This window comes from Amblyomma americanum, chromosome 1 (assembly GCF_052857255.1).
Source record: "Amblyomma americanum isolate KBUSLIRL-KWMA chromosome 1, ASM5285725v1, whole genome shotgun sequence".
Taxonomy (NCBI): Eukaryota; Metazoa; Arthropoda; class Arachnida; order Ixodida; family Ixodidae; genus Amblyomma; species Amblyomma americanum.
The window spans coordinates 489573803-489596022 of NC_135497.1; the positions used below are offsets into that span (position 1 = coordinate 489573803).

General features: G+C 47.1%; 1 protein-coding gene across 1 annotated transcript; it reads left to right on the forward strand.

Moving 5' to 3' along the window:
• Nucleotides 1–4115: 4115 nt before the first annotated feature.
• Nucleotides 4116–6039, forward strand: LOC144116093 (uncharacterized). The gene is made up of 3 exons (XM_077650770.1): nucleotides 4116–4526; nucleotides 4765–4933; nucleotides 5210–6039. Exons 1-3 carry the CDS (start codon nucleotides 4373–4375, stop codon nucleotides 5628–5630), a joined length of 744 nt encoding a protein of 247 aa, XP_077506896.1. The 5' UTR covers nucleotides 4116–4372; the 3' UTR covers nucleotides 5631–6039.
• Nucleotides 6040–22220: the final 16181 nt, after the last annotated feature.

The window sequence follows — 22220 nt, forward strand, 5'->3', positions numbered from 1 at the left end:
AAAATCGGTATTCTGCCATGAGTGCACGAAGGATTTATTTATGAATTCTACGTGAAAGAACAATCGTCTCCCGCGATTGCTGGAGGTCTGTGCATGTACCGGTGTTGCAAAAAGTTCACATTCCACCACGCCATTAAGACGAACGGCGCGGTGGATTGTAAACTTTTGTAACAGACGGTATTTCAGCCAGTCATGCAGCTAACTCACTGCCCTAACGGTTTGCGCACCGGGGTGCGGCGTCTGAGGTGGCCGCTAGTGCGTTGCGGGTTGCTTTTGTAATTACGTTTGGTTTCATGTGAACATTTTAAAATATATCAGTTTTAACATCCGTCAACCTGCTTCGCGTCTACCTGCCTGACGTTCTGCACCGTGGACGATAAATGTACTTGGAGGGCCGGGGGGGGGGGGGGGGGGGGGAGGGGGGGGGGGGAGTGCTTTGCACGATGCCCTCCTTTGGTTTTAGAATAGGCATAGAATATAACAGAATTGGACGTCATCGATGTATTTGCCAATGTGACGGATATGCCCAAACATTTTATCAGTACGTTTTGACTTTAGAACCTCTATCCGGCATAGGAGGCAGTGCATGCAAAAGTTTTGCTTTCAACCATACATTTTAGCCACCTTCCGGCTCATTTCAATTTTATTTCCTCGAAGACATCTCTTGAGGAGCATTACATAAGGGTTGTGTACAATGTTTTACCTGTCATGCTTAGTGGTCACGTATACTATGATGGTAATAAATAGCTGTTGGCTTGGTGAGCGAGGTTAGTGGGACAGGTTGTTGTTACACTGTCGTCGGGAAGATCATTCCAGTCCGCAGCGGGTCGAGAGAAGCACGTTAGCAAGGCTTTAAAGCGGGTTAGTTTATGCATCTTAGCATAGCATCTTAGCATTTGTCGTCCCTTGTGTAACATAGTTTGCGCACCCCTATGCTGACAGAAGAATGAAGCTGCAAAGGTGACGGTGAGTGGTCGAGAACGGCAGATCTGGAGGTGATGGCAGGTGCGGCGAGGTATTCGTGCTAGCGGGACCATGTAGATTGCAGTTCTTAAATTGCTGTAAAGAAATTAGCTGACGCTAAGGCAGTGCTGGAATATTGAGCGTTAGCACACCTACCATAGGTCACCAGTTCGAATCCCTGCCGTGAGCTGGACTCTTACTTAACTAGTAAGTTTATGCTACAGGAAACGCGAAATCGTATGCCACCACCGCGAATACTTTGCGACAAACGGTTCAGCCGCAATGTTCATATGAAGATTCGCAAAGGCGTGAAATTTGGGTACATAGGTCGCCGGTTCAAATCCATGCCGTAGGCTCTAGGTTAACTAGTAAGTTTATGCTGCACAAAATGATAAATCGTATGACACCATCCGGAACATTCTGCGGCAAACGGTTGGCCCACAAATTATACACGAACGCCTGAACTAAGTGGGCCGACTTTGATAACTTCAAGACAGGGATATATATACCGGATTTTATTCCATTATTTAACCACCTCGGTTACCATGGCAGCCACTGGGTTACGATTTGCGTTATAACGCATAACGCTGAGACCCGAAACGCGGTAAGTTTAGCTTAACGCTGTAATACAATGCAGTTCCTACGGAGGCCGCTATCTTGGATTCTATCCGTATAATGAGCATAACTCGGATACCTGAAACGCGACCAGAGAAGCTAACGCTCTAAAAACCCTTCTCAAATTTCTTTAGCATTGTTAGCCCACCGCTCCCGACGCGTACTGCAGTTCTTGATGTTTCGAATAATCTCTGGCTATCTATGTCTGCACACCTAACCTCAATTTGTTTAGAAATTTTCCGTTAATAGATTCTGCTCTACCTGTTTGGCATACCGCATCCGAATTCAGACATGTGCGTAATACAGGACGTGAAGGGCTGGTATAAAACTTCCAAAATTCTTGAATCTGGATTCCGTGCCCATCGCCTTCAAAGCTTGCCATTTCGGCCTGAGTAATCGCTGGCTGTTCGCCTACAATCAGTGCGTGTTATGGGGGATCAGCATGGCAAACAAATTGATCCAAGTCCGTACCTTCTATTGACAGCCAAAATACGTGTCCTATACTATTTTTGGTTTCATGGAACTAGAGTGCAATTTCTCTTTTTGAGTTCTTTTTAACGCATAAAATTTCAATGACAATATGCGTCTCCTCCCTCATAATGAAGTGCAGCTACCCCCTGTCCCTTGTCTTTCTTTATTACGGGACGCCGGCTCTTGCCACCATGCTTCCGAAGGCACGAAACCAGGGGCGCAGCACCCGCTGCTACTCAAGCGAGCGGGTGTCCCCTCGCCTCCGCTTTCAGGCTGGGGACGCCCGCCCTTTGTGGCACCCCGCGCCGCCGTTTCCCCATCGCGGTGGCATGATGGGTTCTGCTCAACGGTCGCGTATACTGTGGGCTATGCGTGTGGCGTGGTTTCTGTACGGTTGCGTGGCCGCTGCTATAATGCGCATGAATTGGAATTAGGCAGCATATAGTTGTATCGCTCGTGGCTGTAATGTTCTGCCACTTTTGAGCGCGTTATCGTCATGCAGACGCTCCGACTCCGCGGCAGTGGAAAAGTTATAACGGTCTGCTGTGTTCCCCAGCCACTGGTTCCGCTGAAAAAGTAGAGCTGTTATTTTGTCTTCCATCGTAGTCGTAATATAGATTATTAGGGTCGCCGAATCCCTTCGAATTGCGCTTCATTCGTTGTTCGGAAGTAAGGCCTGTTCACAAGGCCCCGAGTTTCACGGGGATGCCAGCAGAGCGAAGGACGACCTGCCAAATGCAACTTTTTTTTAGCGTAGTTAACATCTGCTTTTCTAACATTATCTAGGGTCCCTTAGTCTTATTACTGCACTATGTGTGTGAAGAAGTGCACGCAGTGATCGAAAATTTCTCGTCCAAACGGTCCGTAGTTACACAGCCCTGAGGTGGACAGCTCAAGGTACGTCTGAAACCAAATGGTCATATTTTCTCAAATGCAAGCCTTAATGGCCTGTTAGGCAACAAAATCATGCTGATGGTTGAGTTTCTCTCTGAACGGTGTTCACCGCACGTAGAGTGATGGTACAACGCGACGACGTCGTGATGATTCGTAGTTTGTAAGTAGCTTTATTCGTGGACAAATTTAACTAAAATATTCTTTCTTTTCAAAACATGAAGAAACCATTAAAAGCGGCTGATTGAACCTCACAAAGTCAGCCACAAATAGCAACTTCGTATAAATCCCATTACGCCTGCCTGGCGAATCTAACAAAGGCGAGTCTGAGCAACGCAGGCCGCCTTCCTTGCTTCCGCGGAACCGTCTGCTCCAGTTGCCAGGAGACGCTGGCTTGCCGCCTCACTCGATAGTTGTCGGGCAAGGCAATAGATCTCTCATTAAGGTATGGGCCTGGGCTTGTAAAAAAAACATGTTTGACGTAAAGCGCGCAGAAAGACGCGGACAAGTGAACATGATAGACAAGCTCTCATCCCCGCTGCAGCCATAAGAGAAGCAAAAAAAAAAGAAAGCTCTAAAATATGCGTGTCCTGTAACACGCGGGACGAATTTCACTGATGTCGGTGCACGAAGCAAACGAACGGAGCCTTTTTTCTTTAGTAGTCTGCAATACGAAAACCAACTCGAAACGAAGCGAAATAAACCACTATTGGGCAAAAAATCTGCTTTCGTTGGCGTCACGCATCCACTTCTTTGCTTACTGACGCGGACAAGGCAGAGACCAACACTGCGTTTACAAAAAAGGGGAAGTTCGCCGCAGGCGGACTCGACGGGGGGGGGGGGGGGGGGGGGGGGGGGGGGGAGTAGGCTTAGCGCCCGTAATATTAGATGGAAGCAAAAGTTTTAGAAGCAGTTTTCTGATTTCCTAGTGCATCTACTATGTCGTCCCTTCGTGAACAATATCCATGCCTATCTTATAACTGATTGTGAAAGTAATTCAATTAAATTGGTTGTTAAGGAAAGGAAATGGCATCGGTGGACACCTGAACCACACCGTAAGAGAAGGGATAAAGGAGGGACTCAGGGAAGAAATGAAGGAAAAGGTGCCGTAGTGGAGGGCTCCGGAATAATTTCGACCACCTGGGAATCTTTAAGCCTGGACTCCATGTACGCGAAAACTCACGCGAACGCGAAGGCGACGGCGGCAAGCGAACGAGCGACGCCGTCGCGCGAAGCAAATGCATGTGTCGCTTGCCGTGTCGCTCGGATCTGCACCCACAGAAAATTTCGCTCATCGCCCGGAAGTTGCTTACGCGATTAGCCAATAGCAGCTAAGGCAGCGTACGTCACTGCCGGTAATTTTGCGCGCTTTCTCGAAAGTGCCGCATTGTTGTTTTTCGAGTGCTCGTAGGTGTGTCACATTTGCGCTACCATGGCACACGCTCAAGCACAAGCCTTCAATGAAAAACTCATTGACGCCGTGGAGTGCGAGCGGGTCCTTTGGGACCTGCAGCAAAAAAACTATAAGGCCCGCAACGTTTCGGAAGCGGCGTGGCGCCGAGTAGCCGAAGCCGTCGGTGCAACAGGTGAGGTTTTGTAAACAAAGCACTCTGTAGGTGCCATTGACTATACGAAATGCTGACCGTACGCCGAGTGCCGCGTTTCGCAATTGCCGTGTTTTACGACGTGGCAAGTTGTGTAACGTCGAGCGATCGTTATCGTTCGCTAGAAAATGCACTCTGCCGGGCAGCAGATTTGCATGCCAAATCGATACAGGCTTTCACCTGATAGCCGATTATTATTGCGCTTTTCATGCCTTCGCAGTTCCTGACGTGAAGCACCGTTGGAAAAATCTGCGCGACACATTCAGGAGGGTTTTTAGAGGGCTCCGCCAATCGCAAAAGAGCGGGACTGGGGCTGACGAGGTTGAAGAGACAACCTGGCCTTTCTTCGAAAGGCTGCTCTTCCTGCGGGACACGATGCTCAGCAGACCGTAAGTCCATTTGGAGGTTATCATTACATTTCACTGAATGTATGCTGTTTTATGTGCAGTTTCGCCGCTGATTTACCGTTTTGCACAGAACAAGAAAACCAAGGCCCAATATTATTTCCTGTCTGCCGTGTTGAAAATTATTGTAGCAAATTATTTGTACTTGCTGCCTCTTAAATAATTCGAGCAGACCATTGTCTTCAAGTGCATTAAACTTTAAAGGGCCTCATTTCCCCGATTGAAACTGGAGGTACTTACTTATCTTTTACCTTACTGTAGGACCTCGGGCAACTTGGAACCGCTGCCGCATGCGGAAGCGGTATATATTGTGCCCGAAGAAAACATCAGCGACACGCCACAGGGAAGTGCAGAGGCGATTTTTCAGCAAATGTTTGTCGAGTCTGCCTCCTTGCCATCAAGTCCTGGGACAAGCGCAGCACCAACACCAAATTCCCCAAGTGCCAGTGTTGAGCTTGTGGCTGAAATGCCCAGCACAGGCTCACGTAAAAAAAGGAGCAGAATAGACAAGTATGATAGTCAGATTGATATGCTTGGAGAAATGCTCAAAAAAAAACCGGACAGCCTCGATCATTTCGGAGCATACTTAGTCGACAAAATGAGGGAAGTGCCCAAGAGGCTGCACAATGAAATGCAGATGAAGTTATTGCAGTGTGCATTTGAATTCATACCGGAGCAGTAATTTACTTGATTTATCCTGTGAACTGCTGGAAGCAATATGAGGGGGAACACAGGAGCATGGGGCCTCCGTACTTTGCAAAGTGCAGCCACCAACAGACTACAACAGGTGGCATCAGGGTCATGCTCGGGAAGGATAGGCGGCCATGCTTACTTTGCGTGCGCCTTTTACACTGACAATTCTCGCCTTCTGTCCCTGACAGTACTTTGCAAAGCAAGAAGGCCACACGCTCCCATGTTCCCTCTTATATTGCTTCTAGCTATACATCATGCATGGGAGATCATATGAAGGAAGCTAAGAGTCACTGAAAGCAAGGAAAGCATAGGGAATTAGATGCATATACATTTCTTCATATTGTGGTATTGCTCATTGAGAAATTATTACTGTAATATGGTTATGCCTGAAAGATAACAGATTACAAATTGGTTTGGTTTGGTTTATGGGGGTTTAACGTCCCAAAGCAATTCAGACTATGAGAGACGCCACAGTGAAGGGCTCCCTAAAAGGACCACCAGGGGTTCTTTAACATGCATTGACACTGCGCAGTGCATTGACATTGCACAGTACATGGGCCTCTAGAATTTCGCCTTCATTGAAATTCGACCGCCGCGTCCGGGATCGAACCCGCATCTTTCGGGCCGGCAGCCGAGCGTCATAACCACTCAGCCACCGTGGCGGCTGGATTACAAATTGGAACAAAGGCAAGCAATTGCCACCATTGCGATCCGAACCCACGACCTCCATGTCGTGTACGGTCGCGAGTTTGGTTCCCATTGCTGGCATATTCATGTTTTTGATCCGACTTGTAATCAGTTACCTTTCAGGCATAACGAGATTACAGTACTTATTTCCAAGCGAGCAGTACCACAATACGAAGAAATGGAGAACAGTATATGTATACAAACTCACTATGCTTTCCTTGCTTTCGGTGACTGTTGGTGTCACTCGTTTTGAACTGTACTATAGTGATGCTGTGATAACTCTGAAGACTGTAGCTTTTACACGTTTGTGCAATAATCGAAATTATATTCCTTTATGGTTTCTTTATTTTATTTTAAAGTCAACTCTTAAATTGCAGTAGCAATGATTGGTTTGATTACTTAGGAGTCTGCATTTTTGTGAAGTTCAAGTTTTCTCATTTTAGTGTATGATTAGTAATACCCGACTATAGTGATGCTGTGACAGCTCTGATTACTGCAGCTTTTGCACAGTAATCAGTTACGTTTCTGTACTTATTTGTTATTTTAAAGTCAACTCTGTAATTGCAGTTGCAATGATTGGTTTGATTACTTAGGAGTCTCCATTTTTGTGAAGTTCAAGTTTTCTCATTTTAGTGTATGATTAGTAATACCCAACTATAGTGATGCTGTGACAACTCTGATTACTGCAGCTTTTACACTTTTGCACAGTAATCAGTTATGTTTCTGTACTTATTTCTTATTTTAAAGTCAACTCTGTAATTGCAGTTGCAATGATTGGTTTGATTACTTAGGAGTCTCCATTTTTGTGAAGTGCGAGTTTTCTCATTTTAGTGTATGATTAGTAATACCCGACTATAGTGATGCTGTGATAACTCTGATTACTGCAGCTTTTGCACAGTAATCAGTTACGTTTCTGTACTTATTTGTTATTTTAAAGTCAACTCTGTAATTGCAGTTGCAATGATTGGTTTGATTACTTAGGAGTCTGCATTTTTGTGAAGTTCAAGTTTTCTCATTTTAGTGTATGATTAGTAATACCCAACTATAGTGATGCTGTGACAACTCTGATTACTGCAGCTTTTACACTTTTGCGCAGTAATCAGTTATGTTTCTGTACTTATTTCTTATTTTAAAGTCAACTCTGTAATTGCAGTTGCAATGATTGGTTTGATTACTTAGGAGTCTCCATTTTTGTGAAGTTCAAGTTTTCTCATTTTAGTGTATGATTAGTCATACCCGACTATAGTGATGTGATAACTGAATACTGCAGCTTTTACACTTTTGTGCAATAATCAAGGTTGTGTTCCTGTATGCATTTTTATTCACAGTCAGCTTTGCCACTGTAGACATTGCAGTGGTCATTTTGAATGCTTACATGTCTGCATTGCTGTGAAGTAAAAGGAGTCTTTAAAGTTTCTCATTTTATTGTGCGCTTAGTGATATCTGACTGCAGTGATGCTGCAATAACTGTGAGTGCAGCAGCTTTTACACTTTTGTGCAATCAAGGTTACATTCCGTTATGCATTTTTTATTTATAGTCAGCTTTGCCACTGTAGACATTGCAGTTGCAGTGGTCATTTTCAATGCTTACATGTCCGCATTTTTGTGAAATAAAAGGCGTCTTTAAAGTTTCTAAATTTACTGTGTGGATACAGTGATCTATTACAATCACAAAGAGAACAGTGTGTTTACAAATTCATTTCTTTCCATCAGAAATACGGGGCGAAGCAAAAAGCTGCAGCAGCAGCTTGACTAGTCGTGGCATCTAGCAAGTTACTGCTTTCGAACTCCATGATTACTGAAGAGGTTGGAAAACATAATGGCATAATGGATTCTTTGCATGGCAATGTAAAGAATGAAGTGTGCAGAGCTTTTATGGTACAAAAATTTAATACACAAGGACATATTCATAAGATGTAAAGGTACATAATCTGAATGCAGAGGCTCACATGCAAAATAAAAGAAAGTCTTCAAATGCAACAAAATAATTTCCCAATATTTACACACACACACACACTTGAGGCTGTAAATTATCGATATCCAACAAAGTTCGCTGGGGAAAAAGAAAAAAGACGATGTAATACAGAGAATGCAGATGGTCAAACATAATTACGCTTTTGAACTGACTGGGGACAACAGGGGCGACACAAGCACTGGTGCGCAAACAGTCAACTGAAGTTAATTGCGGTTTGCACACATATGTAAGGGTCACATGTCAAAACATAAATAAAAGAAAACATTGAAAGCAGCAACTTTCCTATCGTATCAACAAGCATAAAAAAAACTCTCCCAGCAGATCGGATATTACTTTTACTCCTTTGATATGGCAGGCAACAGTGACAGCCATACAAAAGAAAAGTTCTACATGTTCTGCTGCTTCGAAAAAGACACATTTTATCATAAATGTACAAAAATAAGAGCAGAAGTAAGAGTAAAAAAAGACATGAAGCCATTATACAAAGACTAGCGTATGCATGCACACAAGCTTGCAACAAACCCGATCACTGCATTCAAGTTAGACATAAAGCTAAGATTATTATGTTTATAGCACGAAAGTGCAAGTCATTCTAGAAATATTGAACGCAAAACTTTTCGGGTTATTAAAGGATTAAAAGAACTGGGTACATTGAGCTTATTGAGTAACACTGGCATGTATAGCTTAATGACTGTAGAAGGTAATTTGTTCGGCGGTGTGCAATTTCCCATTTTTCAGGCACGCGTTTTAAAAATATTGCAGCCTAACATTGCACCTGAAAGTGTCAATAAGAATTCTTTATACTTTGCATTACCAAAATGAAACTGGTGGAGGAGACGGTAATTATAAAAGGAGTGAATATTGATTATATGATGCTGACTAAATAGCTCGGCTGAGGGATGTAAATATGATACATTGTTTAAGCAACGTATCACTTTTTTTTCTATCACTATTCCTTTTCTATCACACCACTTTTTCATTATCAATGAAAAGCAGACCACCTTCTAGAAAAATGCCAGATTTTGGCAGATCAAACAATGAAATCATTAATGGTACCATTCGCAGTGGCTTAGTGGTTAAGGCACTCATCTACTAAGCCGGAGTATCCGGGTTCGAACCCGACCGCAGCGGCCGCATTTCAATGGAGGCAAATGCACAAGGCGCCCGTGTGCTGTGTGATGTCAGTGCACGTTAAAGAACCCCAGGTGGTCGAAATTATTCCGGAGGCCTTCACTACGGCGTCCCTCATAGCCCTAGTCGCTTTGGGACATTAAACCCTCATAAAAGCATAAAGCTAATGCAAGATGATGATAGACTGTCATCTAAGAGAATGGATGAGAAGGAAACATGCAACTACAATTAGTAGTCTGCACTCGACACACACATGGCTGAGCCACTGCCCAAGCCTTACTTACGGCTTGCTGACACCAGGCAGGCTCCACTGCCAGGGCACTTGGCCTTCAGTACCAAAGAACTCCAAAAATGTGTTGCGCACAACAGTGGCACTCTGTGCACAGTTGCGTGCCCTCGTCCTCTGCAACTGGAACATTGCAGAGGTAGACGCAGCCTCCCGCCAGGAGCCCTCGTAAACATTTCCGAATGTGTCGGTGCAGTCAGCGTAGCCAGGAGGGCAGTAATAGCTAGCGGAACTGCTCTCCATACAAATAAAATTATGGAGCACACATGTTGCTTTTACCACACTGTCCACATTTTTGGGCTCGAGGTTGATTTTTCTTTCGAAGATGCGCCACCGAGACACCAAGATGCCGAATGCATTTTCAACACATCTTCTGTAAAAGAAACAATCACAATTTTGCTTGCAAAACTAATATGCGTCTCACTTTTCTCACACCAAGCAAAGCCCTTTTTGTGACTCAATAGGCTGGTTTTAGCACTTATAAAATATCGCATGCCTGCAAGTCTACGATGCTAACTGGTGACTGAGTGAGGCCAGAAACACAGTTAAATTTACTGTTAGGTTCTCACTTGAGTGATACATACCGTGCTCGGCTGAGGCGGTAGTTGAACACCACCTCTTTGGCGTCTGTGCGGCTCCCTGGCAGTGGCCGCATGAAATCTGGGCGCAACTGGAAGGCCTCATCGCCAACGAAAACATGAGGGCACACCTTCTCCGACTTTGGCAGTCGAGCTGCACGAGGCAGATTGAGGTTGCCCTCATGCAGATGTTGCCCAATGAGGGAATCTTTAAAGATGCCCCCATCACTGAGTCTTCCAGGTGCGCCCACGTCCACCAGCCGAAAAAGATACTTGCTGTCCACCACGGCCAGCAGAACAATGGAATGGGTACCCTGCGAATAAGTGCGAATACAAACACTAAAGGGGGTCCACAGGTTTCACCAGAGTGAGCAGTAGCAAGTGCGGTGACCTGGCATGTCATCCCACCCTCTACCACGTCCTGATGCTCGCTCTGCACCCACAGCAGTTGACCCTCCCCTCGTACTGAGTTTACTGCTGGAATGTCATGAACTTTGTTTCTTGCAGTGCGTTACAATTATTATTGCAATGCAGTAGTTTTCGCAAAAAAAAAAAGACTTTGCCTCCTCAGAATACACACTTGCAATCACGCTACACAAAACACCAGCTCAGTGTGACTGTTTCACAGTCAGATGTGACCCTTTCCACAATGCTCTTTGGGCCTTGACAGCAGTGCAACAAGTGGATTACTCCCTTTTTTACATCACAACATACAAATACTTTGCTTTCATACCTTGTAGTTGAAATAAAGGCTTCCAGCATTCTTGGGGCACTTGATTTCAATGTGCTTCCCATCAACGGCTCCCAGGCAGTTTGGAAATTGCCACAGACTCCAGAAGTCTGCAGCAATTTCCCTCCACTCGTTCTCTGTTGGAGCCTGCAATACGGAGGACTAGTGGTTAATGAAAACTGAAATGCCTATATCGTAGCTGTACTGTACTAGAGGGCAAAATTAATTGACACACCTTCATGTAAATTGGAGCAAGCACCTCCCAGAGCACTGTGCATGTCAGATGGATTGCCCGTCTGGCTGTTTCGATCCCCACCCTGAACGCCATTGCGGCATCTTTAATCAACATTCCTGATGACAGGTACCTGAAAATATAGACAATAACAAGAATTCCATCAAGTTCCAAAACGTACGCACACGCGCGCGCGCTGTGCTACTCTGTGAATTATTACAGGCAAGCAATCTCCTGTACAATGTCCCCAAACAAGCGTCGTCTGCTCAGAGGCGCTCGTCGCACAGCGTCCCTTCAGAAACAGTACGTCCTTACCGCAGCGTCAGGGCGAGGCGCTCGCCAGACGATATGGGCTCTCTGCACAGCCACTCTTTTGTTAGACGACTTGCAACCATTGAGTGGAGGAGGTTAAATGTCTCCGGGGACATGCGATAAAACTTGTGGAACAGCGATGCGTCCCCGTCTTGCATCACCTTCATCTGCAAGAATGCATTGAACCATATGCAGTTGCGCTGCTTTGATTTCTTCGCCAGGAACAACTTACCGCTGTAAAGAATTCGCTTTCCTCAGCGCGCCGCTCCCAGACTGGTCGAACCCAGTACTTGCGTGTAAGGGCCTTCTTTCTTTTCAAAATTAGGCGCAAACGTAGAGCTGCTACTTTCTGCTGCCACTCCATTTCGATAGGGGAAAAGCGCGCGGAAAAGCGCGCGGGGAAAAGCGCGCGGGGAAAACAGCCGAAAACAAACTCCACAACCAAGTGCCAAAAAGTTACGTGAGTGTTCAGTTAAACAGTCTACACTCAATGCACAAAGCTGTAAACACATTTTATTTTGAATTTCATGCGCAATATTTTAAACCTTGCACATAATGTGACTCTTGTTATAGGCGCAAACAGCGTTGTGGTGTATTATGCCAGCAACACTGATTGTCGTCGCCATTTCGCGTTCGCGTCTGTTTTGCGCATGGAGCTTGGCCGGTGGGCGACGGAGCGAACGCCAGCCGTCGCCGCCGCCGTCGCCTTCGCGTTCGCGTGAGTTTTCGCGTACATGGAGTCCAGGCTTTAATGTGCACTGACATCACACAGCACACGGACACCTTAGCGTTTCGCCTCCATCGAAACGTAGCCGCCGCAGTCGGGTTCGAACCCGGGTACTCCGGTTCAGCAGATTCTGAAAGTATGAAGTGTCATTTCGGAGGCGACGTATTTTTAAAACACCAACGCACGGCAGTGACTCCCACATCACTGTATGGAACGGGAGCGCGACCCATAGAACCTATTTCTTGTTTCACGGAGTACCGATGGGAGCAGCCATTCATTAACATTTGGCGAGCGGTTTGAAGAAGAGTGTGAAAAAGAATGTTAACGTGCTTTCGAAGCTATCTTTGTAAAATACCACAATAAATGTGCATTGCGAAGAGAGACATACCCGCAAAAGCGCAAAAGGCGCTCTATACGCTGGGTGTTTCCCCAAATCGCGCAAGCTTCTCGTGCATTGTAACATTCCTGTCGCTCATGCTACATTCCCTCGGAAATACTGTTGTTCAAACGGCAGTATGGTTTACATTGCAGACGGCTCTCAACGATAAACGAACAGCGCACTCTAGCAGAGGACTAGCAACATGATTACACACATAGGTGGCGCTGGCGGACGACTGACGGCACTACTGATCAGGAGCTTACAATACAAGGCCATAAAATACCCCGAGTGGCCGAATACAAATATCTTGGGTATGGGTAAAAGCACGAACAGTCTCTCATAGCAAAAGGGCGGAGAGATACCGGGATAATGAAACATAGGGCATTGTGGGGGTACAACAGGTATGAAGTCCTCAGAGGTATTTGGAAAGGAATAATGGTACCGTGGCTTACTTTCGGGAATGCCGTTCTATGCTTAAGGGCTGAAGTTCAGTCGCGATTAGAAGTAAATCAGAGAACTGTTTGGAAGATTAGCACTAGGTGCCCACGGGAAAACCACAAACGAGGCAGTACAGGGGGATATGGGCTGGGCAATGTTCGAAGCACGAGTTTGCCAGAGACGAGGAAGGAGAAAGAAAGAGCATTAAAGGACAGGTTAAAAACGTCGAAGGTAAAAATTGGATAGATTCAATGGAAAAGGAGCATAGTGTAGAACTATATCGATGCTGGAAAAGGCAGATCAGGAAGGAAACGTTTTATGATAACTCAAGAGGCAGTGCCCTACTCTTTGAAGCTAGGTCAGGGTGTCTTAGAACGCGCAGGTACAGAAAAAAATTTAACGAAGAAGATGACACATGTGCTGTGTGTGGTAAATCTGTAGAAACAATAGAACACCTCATCCTAAAATGCGATGATATCCATCCCGATGTCGATGCAGGCACAGTCACTCTTCCTGAGGCTTTAGGGTTTAGAGATAACAATAGTCATTGTTGGGGACGAGGGGTCCTTGAGTGAGCTGACTCTTTCAGCGCCGCAGGTCCCTTCTCCGAATGACGTTGTCGGACTTGGTTATGAAGAAAACTGTACAGGGTGTTTATTATACATTATTTACAAGATTTAGGAACCCATTGGAGGGTGATGGGGGAAGGTCGGAGGATCTGAGAAGATCTGAGGATGATCGAGGATTCCTTCCTCACGGCACTCGCCGTCCGGTTTAAAAAGGGTCCGGTCCCTAGGATTCCCCAGGTTCGAGGAGGTCTTCGCCAGGTTGGGCGTGGCCTAACTTGCGTTGTCGTACACACACACACACACACACACACACACACACACACACACACCACTTCACATAGGGACACGCCCCCGTCACATGCCTCGCCGGAGAGAGAGGGTGCCGCTGGACAATCGCCCCCACCAGAGAGAGCGTTGTCTTCGCGTCCGAACGACAGTTCTCACGCTGTCAAGTCGGACACGTCTTCCGGGAAGTCCGAATGGGCGAGGCGCCAGCGAGCAGGCACAGTTGCAGGGGTGAGTCACCCCTGCTCGGTTCTGGCGATCGCTAACTGCCTCCGTGCCGTACGGTCGATCTTCCGGGAACAAGGTTTACAAACGGCAGTGGAATCCTCCGTCTCGAATCCAATAAACCACGCGAGGACCGGCCGTGGGAACCAAGATGCCTATCGCCGTGCAGTGACCCCGGTTGCAGGTGTTCGGGCCGAATACGCAGCTGAATCAGACCACCGGCTGTCGCCAGAAACCTTACAGCTCCTCCGCGGCCCGAAAAATCTCGAATGTCCAGCGTTGACGACCGCTGGGCAGGAAGAGATGAGATGGCGTCCGTGTTGGTCCCCTGGATTGCAATATCATCGCCCCCAAGGCAGAACCCAAAGCACCACCAACAAAGGAAAGCGCAGGTGGGACGTTCCAAACAGCAAAGCACTGCCCCGCCCGCACGCGCTCGGAGTTCGCCAAAGAATCACCAGGCTTCTCCATTGACAACAATACACTTTAAAAAAAAATGTGTTCAAATTTGGGTTAATTTTGTGCCGACTGAGCGCGAAACATCCCCTTTTGAAACTGCCACAGCCGGATTACTCGGAACAAAGTAAAAAAAAAAACTCACACAGGAGGAGATTCCTCTTAGTTCTCCCGCTTACATCAGTCTGCTCAAGCCATCAGCATTTCCGTGCAGTTTCCCCTTCTTATAACGCACCGAGAAATTGTACTGTTGGAGAGCGAGACTCCATCTGAGCAAGCGACCATTTTTGGGGGACATCTGTCGCAGCCACGTTAAAGGACAATACTCACTCTCAAATACAAACTGTGCTCCGTACAGGTAACACGACAACTTCTGCGCTGCCCAAACTAAACACGCGCACTCTTTTCGGAAGCGCTGTACGCTTTCTCTCTACTGGTCAGTTTGCGGCTGATGTACAGAACTGGGTGTTCTTCATGGTCGTAGCCAACTTGGCTTAAGACAGCACCCAGCCCTCTATCGCTGGCATCACACTGGACTATAAACTTTTTCCCATAGTCAGGGGTCCTGAGCAAGGGTCGGGACACGAGTGCTTCCTTCAGGCTTTTGAAGGCGTTTTCTTTTTGGTTATCTCAACTTACGTTAGTAGGTGCTCCCTTTCGCAAGGCGTCAGTTAAGGGACTAGCCCGCTGTGAGTAGTTAGGAATATATCGCTGGTAGTACCCAACTAATCCCAAAAATGAGCGAATGTCCGTTTTCGTCCGTGGTTGCGGAAATGCTGCGATCGGGGCAATCTAACTCGGATGGACTCCTAGTTCCCTGGCCTACAACGTGGCCCAAGTACGTCACCTGAGCGCAACCAAATCTACACTTTTCGGCCTTCAGTGTCAGTCCAGCCTGTCGTAAACTGGAAAACACGGTCCTTAGGTGTTCTAGATGCTCTTGCCAGGTTTCCGAAAAAATTGCCACATCGCCTTAATAAGGGAGTGCAAAGAACTGCATGTCCTTCAGTACGATGTCCATGAGTTTCGAGAAGCTGTAGGGGGCATTCTTCAACCCAAAACTAAGCATTAAGGGTTGAAAGGTGCCCGCTGGGGAGATGAAAGCGGCATACCTGCTCGCGCTTTCTGAGAGGGGAACTTGCCAATATCCCCGTACGAGATCGAGGGTGGAAATGAATTTCGCGCCGCTCACCCTTTCTATCCTTTCCTCTATGTTGGGAATCGGGTATAGCTGATCCCTGGTAATTGCATTCAGTTTTCTATAATCCACGCAGGGACGAGGATCTTTCCCTGGGGCCTTAACAAGAATTAGCGGTGAGGTATAGTCACTTTCCGCTGCATGGCTCTACAACCCCTAACTCCAACATGCGCTGAATTTCCGCGTCCATTATTTCTTTTTGCCGCGGTGATACCCTGTAGGGTTTCGACCGTACCGGCTCATCAGAGGTGAGCTCGATTTCGTGTGTCAGGAGGTGTGTCTTTCCCGGGCGACTGCTAAATAGGTCAGCGAATTCGCTCAACAACTGCTTTAGCGTGTCGACCTGGGTCCCGCTTAGGAAATCTGCATTCACGGAGTGAGCCAGAATGTTCTCCACGTTGTCACTAGCGTCCGCACCTCCCTTACAACCCTGACTCTCGCTGTCCAGCTCTTCTGGTTCATTTAGAGTCAGATTGACGATCCCGCTGCGTTCCACGAACGGCTTTATCAGATTGCAGTGATAGATTCTCACCTGCTTTCCCCTGCCTGGAACCCTTAGCGCGTAATTCGTCTCCGAATGTTTTTGCAACACTTCTACTGGACCATCTCCGTGAACTTCCAGCTTGTTTTTTCTCGATGGCCGGCGGATCATCACGCGATCGCCCGCGGTGAAACGGAGCGCGGTTTTGTCATAATAGACCTTGGCGGCCTCCTGGGCAGCTTTCGTATTTCGATTTACTAATTCCCTCGCGGAGTTAAGGCGGTCAAGTAGCTGAAGCACGTACTCAACCACTGTCTGGTTCTCTCCTGTCCCTTCCCACATTTCTCTCAGCATTCGGAGGGGAGAGCGGAGGGCTCTTCCGTACACGAGTTCTGCTGGCGTAAACCCCGTAGCTTCGTGGGGGACTGTTCGTAAAGCGAAAAGTGTGGCCGGCAGACAATCCTCCCAGTCTGCTTTATGCTCATAACAAAGAGCGCGTAGCACCCGCTTCAGCACCGAATGCCATTTCTCTACACTGTTGGACTGCGGATGATACACCAAGCTGTGCAACAGTTTTATTCCGCATCTTTCTAGGAATGTGGTCGTCAAGGCGCTTGTAAAGACGGTCGCCTGATCGGCTTGGATTTCGGCCGGAAATCCTATTCTTGCGAACAATGACAAAAGGGCGTCAACTATTTCTGTGGAGCTCAAGTCCTTCAACGGAACTGCTTCGGGAAATTTTGTGGCGGGACATAGCATAGTAAGCAAGTACTTATAGCCTGATTTCGTTTTAGGCAAAGGGCCTACTGTGCCTATTACAAGCCGGCGGAAGGATTCCGAGATCAATGGAACAATTTTCAGTGGAGCCTTCCATGTCTCTCCCGGCTTGCCCACACGGTGGCACGCATCGCATGATTTTACGTAGCGTTCTGCATCTTTGAAACAACCCGGCCAATAATATTCCATTAATAGCCGCTCCTTTGTTTTATTGATTCCCAGATGTCCTGCCCAGCCATTTCCGTGGCAGAGACTCAGAATGTCCGCTCTGTATTTTTCGGGCACGACCAGCTGATCAAATGTTTTGCCTTTTCTGTCCTGGTAGTGTCGGTATAGTAAGCATCCCTTCTCATGCACCGTTATGTTGCGTCTCGCGATGCCCTCTTTAGCTCTAAGGTGCAGACTTTCCAAAGTGGGATCCTGTTTCTGCTCTTTTATTAGGAACTCCTTGTTCACCTGCAGAAGGCGATCAAAACTACGCGATGTTAGAGATAAAACGGATCCTTCAGCGTTTTCTGCCTCCTCTACCGACTTTGTGGTTGAAGTCCCTGGTCGCTCATCTGCTCGGTCAGCTGTCTGGCTTTCATTCCTCGTTGGTTCCCTTCCCTCCTCATTTGTTTGCAACGATATGCTGGCTGGTGCGTCTCTGGCTACCTGAGGTTCGGGAATCTGACTTAGCTGAGATGCGAGCTGACGAGTTTTCAACCTTGTCAAAGCTTGTATCACCCCACTTCCGAGCTTCTGGCCTCTCTCGCGTAGCAATTGGTCTGATCGATTCGAGAAGAGGTAAGGATATTGAAGTGACACGGCCTTCGAAACTGCGGACTCAGTGATTAACTCTCCAAGCGGTCCACAAATTATCACTCTAGCTATGGGAAAGCATACACTGTGTTCTTCTACGGCCTGTTTTATCCACGAGACTTCTCCTGTAAAATCGTCCACTGACACGTAAGACGGGTGGACAACGTCCATCGTCGCGGCGCTATCACGAAGCACCCTGCACGGTTTCCCGTTAACGTGCAGCTCGTGCAGGTACGGCTTAAGGAGCTCTAGATTCTCGGCGTTATCCTCGACGCACGAGAACACCAAACGTTGCTTTGTACACTTGGCTGCAAAGTGCCCGACACCATTGCAGTTGTAGCAACGAAATGGCCTACTAGCCTCAAACTCTTTTTTCGCGGCTTTGTCTGCTCCCTGTCTCTTCGCCTGTTCTTCACGCTTTTCTGGCGCTACCTTCGTTGCCTCCGATTGCTCCGAACTTCTAGCACTTCGCGTCTTTCTGCTAGGCCCTTTATCTCGCATCGCGTTTCGAGCGTGTGACGCACCCTCTTCAGTGCTCAACTTTCTTGGTGAAACGTACTCCTCTGCTAGCTCAGCGGCCCTTTCAACTGTGTGGACTTTTTCCCTGTCTTGAACCCACAGTTTCACCACTTGGGGAATGCTTCGGTAAAATTGCTCAAGGCAAAAACACTCAATGATTTTGTCCCGGCTTTCATAAACCTCGGCTCCTTTTAGCCATTCTAGCAGATTCGTCTTTAGGCCATACGCGAAATCCGGATAGCCCTCGATATCGTTTTTCATTGCGTTCCTGAAGCGCTGTCGGAAAGCTTCGGCTGACAACCGGTACCTTTTTAGCAGGCTGGCTTTGACTTTTTTGTAGTCAGCTGCGTCTTGTGTGCTAAGTCTCGCTATGACTTCAGCTACTCCACATGGGAAGAGTGTCAGAAGCCGTTGCGGCCATGTACTGCGAGCAAAGTTCTCCCTTTCGCAAGTTCTCTCAAAGTTTCCCAGGTACAATCCTATGTCCCTTCCACTTTCATAGGGCTGCATGATTCTGTTCATTCTATATGATTGTACATCGCTTGCTCTTTCAGGAGACCCGGCTCTCGTACTGTCGCCTTTCTTTCGATTTTCGCTTTCAAGCTGCAATCGCTTTAGATTTCTTTCTTCTTTTTCAGCTACCCACTTTTGCCGTTCTTTCTCTTTTTCCCATTCCGCTTCCCTTTTACTTTTTTCTTCCTGGACCAAATTCCACGTATCTACCAGCTGATCGTCCTCTACGTGTTTTTGAATTGTCTTGCATATTTCAAGTTTTGTAATTTTGCCCTGTACTTCTATTGACAGTTCCTCGCATAACAACAGCAAGTCCGACTTTGACAATTTCATAAGGTCCATGACAACGGTTTCTCCGCTTTGGCAATGCTATCTGCAAAATGTCGTGAGATTACTCTTTCTCAATTGACATACACTTCCCAGTGGTTCTAAATTATTCTCTCAAAATCTGAAGCCTGGCGAATCCTATAGACCTCCTGCATGTTTGTAAACAAACGAGGTGGCGCTTGTTACGTTTCGCCTACGACGCGCGGTACAGCCGGCGCGGATGCAACGGACGCCGGGGCTTCGTTCAAAGTGGCGGTCATTTTGGCCCGTTCAGCACTGCCGCAACGCCTCCCGCCAAGCGCGTCCAGGCAGGTTTCAATGCCACGTGTCTTCGTGTGTGCGTGTGTGTGTGTGCATGTTGGTGCCCACGCTTGTCAAAGCGCAGCAGCCGGGGAGAGGAGCTCCCCAACTGGGAGGCGAGGAGGTCTGACCGGCGCCGGCCCGGCGGACGCGACACGTCACGTCTCAACATGTCCGTGCGTCGCCGTCTCGTGCGCTTCATCCCGAGCCGTTCCTTCTTGCCCTCGACTCCGAGGGTATAAAGGCAGCTGCCCCGGACGCCAAAGAGAGACTTCGATTTCTTCCGTCGAGTAACGTGGTCGCCCTGACCGGCTGCTCTTTTGCGATGCTAGAATAAACAAGTTGTTCTGTTGGCAGTCGACTCATCCTTTGCCAGGACCTTCGGATGTTTCCAGCTGTGCCCCAGGCCGCCAGGCCAACGCTACCCTTGGGGCTTGCGACCCATTTGCAACACGCTGCAGTCGCTAGCGAGCTCGTGGTAGGCAAAAGGTCGGGAAGTGGCGTCGCGGATAGGTGTTGAGAGCGGGTTTTCAAGGCTTGTAGGCGCGTTTCCAGTTTCTGCGAATCATAGCAATGGTCGATGCTTCCAACTTAGTAATTTGTTGAAGTACACGAGCTCGCGTTGGCCACGTGCGGCCTATAAAGAGAAATAGTTTGCCACTGTATTGTATGGTTAGTAGTAAACATGTAGAAAGTGTTCCTGCCGTTTATTTACGCGCTAGGCATTGAATAAAACAATTTTTGACATTCTGCACTAGCCGGAATGATCTTACGTCGGGACAATAGTGAGGGGAAGTGCTGGCCTTTTTTCGTCGGAGCAGACGTGCGCTCATCGTCTGCTGACATACGTACGTGTCGCGCTGTGCGAAAAGTGGAGACAGCGTCGTGTCCCTGATCTCCGGTCTCGCTTAGCGCTGTTTTTAGCCGCATGACCACGCACCAGCCAAACCGACTTGTCCTCTTGTTAAGCTGGTCGATTTGGTGAAATTTTTTGATTTCTAGATTTATTTTCTTTCCTAGCCCTGAAGTCTAGTTTCGTGACGAAAAATTATAGCAAAATATTGAGCACAAATTTATCAATTACGCTTTTTAGAAGTGTGGTCGTCAAAAATTGTGAGGTAATTTCTTTGATTTCAGTGCCGCATTTCTTTTACCAAAGCGAAAGCGAAGATGCCATAAACGAGGAAATAAACTTTAAGGTTCGTTTTGTGACCTCTCACATTTTCTGCGACTGGATCACTCACCTTCGTAATTCGCATTAAAATCAAATGATTCTATTTGTCGCAAACTATTCCTGAGACGTTGAGGAGCGTAATAAATCTCTCGATTTTTTTTCCTACACGTGCAGTACTGTGTTAATTATTTCTTGTAAGAAACGTTTTCATGTAACTATGCATGCATAAGTACTGATCATATAGAAAAAGAACTAATCGCGTCATCGTACAGAACAGGGCTTTATGTACATGCTGGCATAAAAAAAACTGCGCACTATCTACTCAATTATATGAGACCTTCGGGGGACTTGACGACGGTGTTAATTATAATTACCCAGAACTGCACCAGGTATAGCTATAAATAAAAGTAATTACTGAAACTAGCGTAGGAATTTCATATTTGCACCAAGTTTAGTTACATATCGCATGCATGAATAACGAAAACACTTTTCATTGCCGCGTCCCGTCTCAATCTCGCCACGTGTCTGTTAGTAGCACGCATGCGGCTGCTTCTTTCCAAACAAGCTTCGTGATCATGTACTACCTCATGAAACATGACACATGCAGGATGCAATGAAAAAGCATATGGCGTTTAGCACACTTAAGGTACGCTATTCTAAGCACACCAACGCGACCGCGCAAGATTGACACAACTTACCAAACTTCTTTCTACTCGAATGAAATAATTACGTCGTCATATCAAGAAACAGTTTCAAGTAAATATTAAATGTCATAAAACGCGCCATTAAAACATGGTGTGCAATTAACAAAAAAACGCATTCCTTGGGGGCGAGTGAACCTAGCTGTCGGCGCCCCGTGCACTCCGGCTCAAGGTGATAAGTACGTGTGCAGCTGCATATGTCTTTTTTTTCCTTGCGCAATTATCAGCCTACTATCCTGAAGTTCAGGTGAATGAACGCAGTAACTTGCATGCTATTAAGTGCATTGAGTGGCAGTGCCTATCGACTCCCAGACTTCGCGCTTTACTACCGTGGCCCAATGCCTGTTAGCCAGTTTCCGAATGCGGAATTTATGCGCGAGAAACCTATCGAGGCTAATTTAATATTTTTTATGCTACTACGCGGATCCAGCAGTGACGCAGCTGGTCAATACACGCTGCTTCTGCAGTGCACAGGCTTGAAGCAGCCGCCGGTAGCTGCGGCAGCTGCGGTAGGCACGGGCAAGCGGAACCTGTTTTGCCTACCATGTGAAAGTCGCTGCTAACATCAGCGCCACCGCATCTTCGTGACGTCGCGGGGTGAAGGAGGTTAATAGCAAAATGCCGAAACGCTTACCGGTTTAGAAACCACGATGTCGCACGGTCCATCCCAGCTGCTGCCAACCAGTTGGGGACGAGGGATCCTTGAGTGAGCTGACTCTTTCAGCGCCGCAGGTCCCTTCTCCGAATGACGTTGTCGGACTTGGTTATGAAGGAAAGT

Bases quoted from the DNA above. Each gene is read 5' to 3' on its own strand.
- LOC144116093 (XM_077650770.1), top strand. From the start codon at position 4,373: ATGGCACACGCTCAAGCACAAGCCTTCAATGAAAAACTCATTGACGCC. The intron at 4,527-4,764 runs GTGAGGTTTTGT...ATGCCTTCGCAG, and splicing joins CGAAGCCGTCGGTGCAACAG to TTCCTGACGTGAAGCACCGT. The intron at 4,934-5,209 runs GTAAGTCCATTT...ACCTTACTGTAG, and splicing joins GACACGATGCTCAGCAGACC to GACCTCGGGCAACTTGGAAC.